Source organism: Mesitornis unicolor, unplaced genomic scaffold (genome assembly GCF_000695765.1).
Source record: "Mesitornis unicolor isolate BGI_N332 unplaced genomic scaffold, ASM69576v1 scaffold10390, whole genome shotgun sequence".
Taxonomy (NCBI): domain Eukaryota; kingdom Metazoa; phylum Chordata; class Aves; order Mesitornithiformes; family Mesitornithidae; genus Mesitornis; species Mesitornis unicolor.
The window spans coordinates 37,386-48,273 of record NW_010160271.1 but is presented as its reverse complement, the minus strand read 5'-3'; the positions used below and the strand labels follow the sequence as shown (position 1 = coordinate 48,273).

The 10,888-nt window shown below is 39.6% G+C and overlaps 1 protein-coding gene across 1 annotated transcript in view; it reads left to right on the top strand.

Moving 5' to 3' along the window:
- Nucleotides 1-626: 626 nt before the first annotated feature.
- Nucleotides 627-10,888, top strand: part of LOC104544648 (protein kinase C-binding protein NELL1-like) — a gene marked incomplete at its 3' end in the record, with an annotated part of 32,942 nt that continues 22,680 nt past the window's right edge. The window contains exons 1-3 of the mRNA XM_010189574.1: nucleotides 627-746; nucleotides 6,802-6,874; nucleotides 7,113-7,195. Coding sequence (XP_010187876.1) covers nucleotides 627-746; nucleotides 6,802-6,874; nucleotides 7,113-7,195 — 276 coding nt within the window. The remainder of the gene's footprint in view (nucleotides 747-6,801; nucleotides 6,875-7,112; nucleotides 7,196-10,888) is intronic.

Below are 10,888 nucleotides of genomic sequence, written 5' to 3'. Positions count from 1 at the left end.
CTACATTGCCTCTAGCATTAGTTTTCTGAAATGTATTTGAACAAGCCCTTTCTGTTGTCCTTCACCTCTCTTGCAAGGTTTAATTCCAAGGGGGTCTTAGCTTTCCTAGTTGCCTCCCTACATCCTTTGACAACAGTCCTGTATCCCTCCCAAGTGGCCGTCCCCTCCTTCCATGATCTACAGACTCTCTTCTTCCACTTGAGTTTGCACAGCAGTTCCCTGTTTAACCAATTGGGTCTCCTGGCTCCCTTGCTTGATTTCCTACCTGTTGGGATGCTCTGATCTTGAGCTTGGAAGAAGTGGTCCTTGAATATAAACCAACTATCTTGGGCCCCTTTACCTTCTAGTAACCTGACGTAGAGACAAAAACGCCATGGGAATAGAGGTGAAATATAATTTCTTTGTGAAGTCTATGCAAAACTCTAAACAGTCTGAAAATCTCAAAGGGTTATTTCTCTGATTTGATTTTTTTTTACCTGTTTGTTTTTTTTCTTTATACTTTTAAAGTTGAAATATACCTTCAAAACTATCAATGATGAATATCATTTATCTGATGTACTTTCTGTCTTTTATCATTAACTGATTTTGACTAGGGTTTTTTTTGGAGGAAAAAGAGGATTCAAGTAATGGCAATTTATTCCCTCTACAGGATTTATGAACGCATTATTGATCCCCCAGAAATGAATTTGACACCTGAAAGCAATTTATGGCTTGGACAGAGAAACAGGAAACATGGTTTCTTTAAGGTAAGCAGATATGAAATGGTACATGAAGAAGGTAATTAATAGTCAACAAGGTATTTCTGATTGTCTGACACTGCTGAAACCTGATTTGTCTGAATTTTAGTAGAAGCTGTGGACTTGGGGTTTGAGATAGGACCAACACTTAGAGAAAAGTGTCTCTTCCTGCAAGGTAGAGTGTTGTAGTCACTGATGGCAGTGCCCAGTATTTGAGGGTTTTATTTGATTTTCTTACTTTAGGTTTCACCTACCTGCTGTGGTCTGCCGTGGCACTCCTGGGGACAGAACAAGAGTGTGTAGGCAGCATTGGGAGTCTATTCTTGGCTTTCATCTTTAAACATTCCTGAAACAAACAGCTTTGCTCAGGTGTCCTGGCTAGGCAACGATGCTTTTAATGACTCTTGGAGGCTGTTTCCTCAATTTAATATGCAGAATACTCTCATCCTTCTGCTGTTTGCCTCAAATGACTCTTCCTTGTTTGCCCCTGTCAGCACTGACTTCTAGAGCAGAAAAGGTGGTCTGGCCTGAGATCCTTCTGACTTTGGCAAATGATTGCTACTGTGTCTAGTGCATATGTCTGGCTGCAAAAAAATTTATTTTTCTGTTCCTGGAGTACCTTCCTGTCTTTCTGTTTTTCTCAACGAAGTATGTCACCATGTTTCTCAATGAAGAGTGAATAGTGGGTCACTGGGTTTTGTTCATGAGCTTCTTTGTCCTTCGGAGCTTCCATTGCTTCCAAACAGCCCAGGCTGAATGGCTGGCTAGCTGGCGGGACTTGGGCTGCTCCTACCTTCTAGCTGGAAAGCCTGTTGTTTTCCATTGATGAGTCTCCTCAAGATGTCATCATTGAGTAGGCCAGTATGGGCACGAGGAACTTTGGAGAAGAAAAAGAGGATTCAAGTAATGGCAATATATTTCAGATTCAATTAATGACAATTATAGAATCATATAATGGTTTGGGTTGGAAGGGACCTTAAGGATTATCTAGTCCAACCCCCCTGCCATGGGCAGGGACACCTTGCACTTGACAACATATTTCCAAAGTTGTAAAGGACAGAGAAATGACCTACAACTTCTAAAGCCCTCTCCTGTATGTTTTCTTTCAGCTTTTATTTGCCCCTGGTGAGACTATACGATTTTCTGGTTGAGATTGAATTGCTGAACCAAGCAACAAACAAAATCCACCAACAAATGAAAAACAACCCCTCCAACTTAAAATTAATTATTTTGCTTTGTAAGCAAGCCACAGAAAAGTTTCTGATATTTTTTCAAGTTTTGGATAACAAGCCACGGTGCAAGTGTTTATCAGTGAAAGAGTCCATCCTCAGTGATAGGCCAATCTGCCTATGCTGGATGTTGACATGGATTTGTTGCCAAGGTGATTTACCACTCACTCGGTTCCCCTTTGAAGCTGTCAGTTCATGAGACAATTTTACAAGTTGCTGTTTTTCAGAGCATCTCTCCTCCAAGTCCCCAGATTTCAGCAAGCTAGGACAATTATTTTATGCTAAAATTATTTAAGCATAGCAACTAACAATTTTATTTGTGAAACAGAGATAAAGCTAACTTTTAATTTAAGTGACGGTCCGAGATTTGTTCTGAACCTAGAGTACATTTCTTTCTCCAGCAGTTGAGCTGTCACTGTGAAGTGAAATTGATAGTATTATTTTATTCTACAGCTGTTGTTTTTTTTACCTCAGCTGCTTCCCATAATTCCACAGATGGTAAACATATGTTTATAGCTACATAAGAAAAAAAAGAAGTTATATTGGATTCACCCATCTTAAATTCTTATTTTATGCAGGCAGTCAGAGCCTCAGAACTCTGGGATATTATGTTTGTAAATTAATATTTCTATGCGTTAACACTTTGGAAACAGCAGGGTAGCTAATGATATGCTAATGAGCTGACAGTTTTTATTGATCGTAATGAAAGCCGACAAGTGCCTTACTTTGCTTTATGCGTGCTTGAATATTTTACTAACTTTCTTCAGGGCAGAAATATAATTGGTTGTATTTTTTAAATCCTGCTTGAGAGTTTCAGAAATCTTACTTTTTTAATGTTACTCATTGCAAAAACTTGGGATTTTGCCAGTTTGTAAAGAGTACACATCTCTCTTCATATATTTACATGCTCAGCAGGACCTCCCTTTCTTTTTTGGAGCAATTTGTTTCACTGTTTTAGCATATAAAAAAATAGATCTATTTTCCTTAATGTAAACAGAGATCTGCAGGGAAATAAGAATGTTAAAAGAGAATTAGCATTTTTGTATGTGCATTGGAGCCATGATAATGCATGTAACAAAAAGCACTGGATACTGTTCTGAGTATTATCTTTGCCATTCCAAAAATTTTCTTACTTTGATGATAGTTAATTGTTGTGTGTCTCCGCAAATGAAGAGCACTAAAGCACATTTTGTGCCATATTCTCATGCTTATTTTGGATCATAATTCCTCACTATATCAGAAGAGGATGGAGAGGAGATTATATTCATAAGTAACTGTGGTCAGTTGTTGTCATTTTTCTTATTTATGCCTTTGTTCCACTTTCTTATTTACACTGATTATTCTGCAAGTAGCCCTGCTGTGTCTGTGGCCTGACTGAGGAATGAAGTGCTCTGTGGCATAATCAAGGGAGTTGAAGTCTTGCCCCTTACAGCCAGAATCTCTTACTAGTTGTGACTTACCTGCTATGATCAGGCATTTGGAGTTCAGACAAGATGAAATGGGTTTAGCACAGCAGTGGTGGGAGCAAATGCAGAACACATTTAAGATAGCTTTGTCTGTTTACTTTGAAGGGAATAACAGGAATTCCTTCGAAAAATGAATGTTGACCCTTCAGGTTTCTTTGTGTTGCCCAAAAGCAAGATTTGTTTTAAGACAAAAAAATACTGTTTATAATCAGATTAGAAAACCAAAGAATATGCAACTAAAAGGAGGAAGAGAGTGAGACCAGACATCCAGGAAAACCTCACTCTAGGATGGATCTGATTGCTGTCAGCATCAGAATTCTCTGCAAAATTCATGGTATCACTGGGGAGAACCCTTCCCCCTAAGGCTCCCTCCAAAGAGCTGCTGCAGAAATGAGCTTATTAATGCATTGCTGACTAGGTGATTCGTGTCAAAAGACGTTAATTTTCATATCTGCTACAGCAGGCTCTATTGATCCTGCTGCTGTGTCTGGGAATTGTGTAGTAGGTGCTTGAGAAATGTGTTAGTATTTTTACTGCACAGCAATCATATGTGTACTAGGCCTCTGTAGTTGTGCTGGTCTTGGGGTTGTACAGACTAAGGTGAGGTATATGCAGTACCAAGGACAACTGCCTGCCATGGGTGTGCCTGCCCTGTGTAGGGGAGTGCAGCGCTGATCTAGTGGAGATCCAGTGGTGTTGGCGTAGCATTGCCTGGGCACAGGGTGTTGGGCACAGCTGCTGGTGCCTCTGTGCAGAGCCTTTCACCAGCCTTGGCCGATGCAGCTTGCACAGCTGTGTGGCACATGTTGTCTCTGTGGGAGAAGTAGGTTTTAAAGAGGGTGAAAGGCAGTGGAGGAAATGGAAACGCAGAAGTGGAGAGCTCATGGAATTTATGAACCTTTTCATAGTATGTGGGAGGAGTTCTCTATTTAATAGAGACATGAGAAGTGCTATAAACAGGGCTTTTGTATTACATCCTCATGGGATGGGCTTGATGTTTAGTGCTGCAGGCCTGAATTTTATCTTGTAGCTGGTAATCTGCCTGCACAGATGAAGGCTCTTCAGGATAGTGAGTCCTGATGCTGACCTGAAGCCGCTGTTGTAGTAAGCCAAATGCTTTAATGATAACACAAAGGTGTTGTCTGCTCAGGAAAGGAAAAACCAGGAAGATTTTGACTGCTGACATCTCCCTGTCAAAGCCAAATCCTGATGTCCTTTCACAGAGTATGGACTGAAAAACACCCTGTGCCAAAGTGAACCAGAGCCCTGGGCTTCCCCTTGGGAGCTGTGCATGCCTAATTCTCCTTCTGGCTGTGGTCACAGAAAGCTCTTGGCAACCTAGACTTAATGCTGGAGGAGGAATAGTCCAAGTTTGTTCATATGTGTTGCAGTAATTATGGCTGCAATAAGTGTTTGCCTATAATGAAGTCTTTCTATTAAAAAAATACATCAGCGAAATATCTGCTCTTTGAAGGTTCACTTCCATATTTGATTGTATTAATTCTGTTTCAGAGGGTTTATAGACTTAGAAGGCATCTATGTTGGTGAATTGAAGATCATACATTTTTTCCATGGTAACATGCTTTCCTGTAGCCAGAAATTAAGACACATTATAGCTGTGTTTCCTCTTCAGATTGTATTTAAATGCAAATCTATCAAAAAGGCAATTGAGCACTGGGGCTCTGATGCAACAGACATATTTGACGTTCATTATGCACTTAAAAAAAAAAGGCTGAGGAAAAAACATCACTTCTGTCTGGATCATATCTTGTTAGCTGTGCAATATGGTCTGGTGAAAATTTGTGACCTCATTTACTCTTGGTTTAGCTTTTCACTGGAGAGGCTTAAGGATTGAAATATATTTTTGTGCCTCACCTTTGATTTCTCACTGATGATTGCTAACAGAAAGTATATAAAATGGCTTTCAGTATATTCCATTTCCAGTGACAGTATTACTTCCCATTAATATGATGGTTCAGTTATTCTCATAGATGAAAAGGTTAATAAATGTATATACTTCTGCAAGAACGACTGTGATCTGATTATGTCTATTAATATTTTCAGTTAATATTTGATAATGAAACAGTAAGTGGGAAGTGGTGCTTGCTGATTGCCTTCTGCTGTTTTAGCAAATGAACGTGTACTGTGAAATGTTACTGTATTCACCAGGCTTCAAGGGCTATCTGAGGCCTATATTTTATTTATTGATGGAGTTTGACATTTTGAGCAAGTGACCATGTCCTCAGGTTGCAAAATTCACTCCATTACAATTTAACTGAAAATTAAAACATAGTTTTATAAATCAGTAATTAATTTAGATAATAACTGCTGTGATGATAAATTTCCTTTCAAATTAAAGAAATTCTTCTGTGTCTGGGAGGAGATAGAGCCATGTTACTGCAGTCAGGGGAAGTGCAACACTAGCAGTCCCTTGTTTTTCCTGGCTCTGCCCCCTTAGTGACCATGATGTTATTAAAGCTAGTGGTTCAGGTGGAGTAAGTAGGTTATACACTTGAAGATGGAGCAGGAGCTTTGTACTGAGCTTAAAAGAGCAATAACAAGATTCAGCACTTCTAGGCTATCTGAAGGACTTAGGCTTCTTCAGGACCCAGGTATGCAGAGATATTGGGCAACTCTTTGTGTTTTCTGCTTCCATCAGGGACATTCTTGTGAGTCAGGGACAACAGGGGATGCAGCCAGTGCTGGACCTTTTTGGTCCTTCTTCTCTCTTGTCCTGCCTGGTTCTGTTTCTGGGTCTCACACAACCTGCGCTAGCTGGCTCTGACCTTGGAGTCCTGATTTCTGCCAGTACTGCATAGGGGATCTTTCCATGTGGTTAGAAAGAGGATTTAATTCTAACTGATGGCATGATTACATTAACTGCTTGTTGACATACTAAGCTTGCAGGCTACACTAAACCAGGTAGCTGAAGTGTAGACTTTTGCTTACCTCTTGAACTATATACTTCTCTTTTCATAAAGTTTGATTTCACAGTCTTGGCTAAATCACTAAAGAGTACTGCTGTGTTTTCTTTTTGTCTTTGGCAAAGCGTGTCATAGGCTTGATAATGGATATTATTTCACTGCTTTTTCACTGGTCTCATTCCATTTTTAGACGTTTAAGCGGCTTATGTTTGGTGATTGCAAAAGACAAAGCAGTATTATTTCTGCGTTTTATGAAAATTAATATCCAAACACACAGGAAGATAGAAGGAGTGGTTATATTTTGTCCATCTTCAGTTGGACAAAATGTTCACCTCACAAGCAGAGTGAGATGGTCGATTTTTTTGTATCCACTTAAATGAGTTGTGAAACAGATCTAACCAAATGCTTTTAATCTGTATTAGCAGTTTTCTCTTCTTTTACAAAGGGTGTTATTCAAGATGTGAAAGTCATCTTTATACCTAATGGATATATAACACAGTGTCCTAATCTGAATCGCAGTAAGTAGCAATTTCTTTATTCCATTTTAGATTTTTCATACAAATTATTTCCTTTTTTTAAAGGGAATATTTTTGGGCTCATCATTTTTGCATGTGCTGACTTCCATAAGGCAAAAATTCTGTGTAAACAGATTGCATTTTATGTTCTGATAATCAGCAGTATCAGACTTGATTTATTTATGGGTTATTGTCTTTTCTTCTCTTCCTTTCCTTTTCTTTTTACACTTCCTTTATTGAGCATGCCCGACCTGCAGTGATTTTCTAAGCCTAGTGCAAGGAATCATGGATTTGCAAGAACTCCTGGCAAAAATGACTGCAAAAGTAGGTACCTAAGCATTTCTTCCTGTGCTAAGACTAACGTGAAAGTATTTATTACTTCTGCAATAATTCTGTGTTTTCATAGAAGAGCCATTTTTTTTCTCCTTCTACTAGTAGCCCTGTCTGCAGTGGACTTATGGATATAGCTTCATGGATGTCACTTAAGCCTTATGCAGCTTCTGTTGTCTGCCTTAGTATTTGTAAGGTAGTGACAAAATGCTCAAGGTCTGATATTTTGTGAGAAGTCTTAGCATGATTTCTCTTTTCATGCTGTGGGATAAATGCAGAAACAAAGGAGTGAAATCCCTCAGCAATTTCCTCACCATGTGATGCTGTCAGAGGATGCTTGTTTGCCTGTGGGAAGTCCTGTGAAGTCTTCAGGACTGGCATAGTCTTCTTCCTGGGAATTGAAATGAGGCCCCAGAATGGAAATGCCTGTGAAGCTGCTGGCTTAGCTGATCTCGACATCACCTTTGATCAGTGGCTTTTACCAGTATGAAAGTTCACCCAGCTCCAGCTGGTGTGGTGTGGATGGTGTTTTTTGTTGTATTTTTTTTCCCCCCCTGGTTTGGATTGTGAGTGGGATGCATGGAAAACCATAGTGTTTTTCTCTTTGGGATTTTGAAGATTTTCTTTAGACTTTGTTCTCTCACTACACAGTCAACTGCTGTGTTAGCCAAGGCCCTTCAGCTAAGGTTCTGGTGAAGTTTTGGGGTAGGAAGCTGTGTTTTAGAGGTGACTGAACCCCTGTTGTGTGTTGAAGGACAATCTGTGAGCAGTTTTTGGGGTTAATGTTGGTGAACCATCTGGTTTGTGGGAAAAGGCAATTAATTGTCTCATCTGAAACAGCACTTACGCACTAATTACTTAGGTTTAAGTGATGCCACAACCAACCTATAGATGCCTTTAATCTCAGTGTAGTTACTGAACAGGAGTTTCAAAAATAGGATTTGCATAGTAGTGCTACTAGCGTAGCGTAATATAAAAGCATTGTACTTGTTACTGTGCTACCTTTAAGTGTCTTTTTCCTTCCTAATAGGAAAGGGGAAATTTTGTTTTTAGAAAGTGTGCACCTTATACTGACAGTCCACTTACTCAGCTGACATGCTTTGAACAGGCTGACTCTGAATGCGAAATGTGAAGCTTTTAGTTCAGTTTGCTGCTTGTACTGTGAAAGAGAGGCAATTATTTTGAGCCCTGCTGGTGGTATGAGCAAGTTCCAATTATGCACTGTACTGAGTAACTTGCTTTCTCTGCTGTTAATTATATTTTTGCTGGCTAGTACTTTACAAGGGGAAGCAAATAACACACTATTTGTACTGTAAAGACTCTCTGCTTCCATAAAGTGGTGCTGGGATAATCCTTCATTGCAAGTTCCTTTTCTCTTATAGCAGTACACTGACTGTTTTGGTGCAGTTATTACAGAAATACTGTTATCCAGGAAAAATGCGTGCAGCAGGAAAGGAAGTTAATTTGTTAGACAAATGCAAGTTAAAAATGGAAAGACTTGAGGGAAGCATTGAGGTTTCTATCTGCCTTTTCAGTCCTAGTCACAATAGCCACAAGTGGTACTAAAGTAGGTACAAGTGTATCGTGTGTGGATGATGTATGACAAGGCAAAGAGCAAGGCTTAGAAGGGCTGTGCAGCTGCCTGCAGAGATCCTGTTTAGCAGGGCATTGGTCAGAGAATGGTTTGCTAATGTACACAAGCAATGAGTCCCAGCTCCTGGTCCTGCACCAAGAGATACGGAGCATGAATGTGACATTTTGGAAAAGTGGTTTGATGTCCAGTTTTTGCTTTTAGCCTCGCTATATCTAGGATTTCAGTTTCTCCCTCAATCTGTGTTTGGTTACAGATGTATTGCAGCATTGAATAGACCAGTGAATGTTTTTTGCGATGAATATCTACACGCAGCACATATAATGTAAAACTACGAAGACTCAGACCAGGGCTTGTCTAGGAAGAAAACATCAGACTAGTGGTCTTCAAACTCCAGTAATTTTGGTAGCAGTGCAGTTATGCAGTATGTAAGCAGAGGGAGAGACTACCCTTTTTCTTGGGCTTTACCTCTGTCCCATGAGTCCAGTGCTGGTGCAGGATGGGACATCGGGGCTGTAGAAGGGGCCCAGCAGGGCGTTGTCTACATCAGATTGTCATGGAGTGCTATCTGCAGGAGCATTTGATCTGCATCAAGCTAGCTGCCATTGTGTCCTCTTCCTGCCTACTTCTTGTAAGGACATAGTTTTTAAAGATGAATAAATACTGGCTTTTTAAGCCCATTTTATTTTTGTGTTCATTTGAATTAATTCCAAATCTTTCCAGAATATATATTTAATTGATTTAATCTTGTCCTCGAATAGAGACCATAGGTCAGAGTGTTTGAAATCTGGCTAAAATATTAATTTGCTGCAGGAAAAAAGGATCATAGTATATTTCAGCATTCCCAACTGCCATACAGAAATACTGTTAGTTCCTCTTTAAATATAATGACTAAAATAATTCATGCATCTTTAACAGTTTACTGAAATCAGTCTGGGCATCTCATGGAGTATAATTTATTTTGGTAAATTATGAGCCCACACTAGAGTATGCTTTATATTCAGGTATGCTTGATACATGAAGACTCTGAGCACAAAAATTTCTAGTGAATCTTTCTTTGGTTGAGGTCAGAAAGGTTGAAGCTTGAATTTGATTAAAACCAAGAAGTATAAAGTGCTTGAGTTCATTGATGCACTAGTTAATCTGGTTTGTTTACATCATGGACTTATATGATTGTGAATACGTCTATGATTAACAATGTTTTCCATGTAAATTTTGATAGCTTTTTTTTTCTTTGCATAATTTTGTTGATTAAACAGAAACAATACATTTTTAACAGACGTCTGCTGTCTTTCAGTTATTTGTATGGGCAGAGAAGGAGCAAGGAAAGTGTTAAATAAATTTTTTGCACAAGAGCTAGCCAAATCTTCCTGAATGTGGAGAACTTAAGATTTGGTTAGTATACAGAAAATGTTTGGTATGGTCTGGGCTGCTGTCATGGTTTAGGGCTGGGCTGGCCACTAAATCCTGGACAGATGTTCTCTATTAACCCCTCTCCCCTCCCCAGAAGGGAAGAGAAAGAGAATAAGGGAGAGAGACTTTATCCATTGGAAAATAAAACTAACAGATTTAATAAAACAATAGTACTAATACTACAGGATAATAATGTAAATAGAGAAATGATGACATATATACAGATATGTACAAATATATAGAAAACCAATATAAAATCCTTCCCCAACTCTCCCCCAATGACGTATACGTCACCAGAGGCTCTGCAGAGCAGGGCACTGGAAAAGTTCCCCACTGGACCCGGCAGCAGGTGGAAGCAGAATGCAGGAACACATGGATCAGGATTGGAGGCAGACGATCTAGCAGGGTTCTACTTGGACTTCTGCAGGATCAGAAAAGCAGAGGGTAGAGAAGGGGTCAAGATGGAAGGAAGAGGTCAAGACCCCTGTGATGCCTCTGCTTTATACCGAGTATAACGTATGTGGGATGGAATACCCAGTTGGTCAGTTTTGGGTCTGCTCCTCCCCGTAGGTGGCGATATGGCACCCATGGTGTGACAATGGCCTTGTCATTATCACTTGTAGAATTATGCACTGTCTGGAAACACATGCTGCTAGTTTCAGCTAGAACAGCCACTTAGAAGA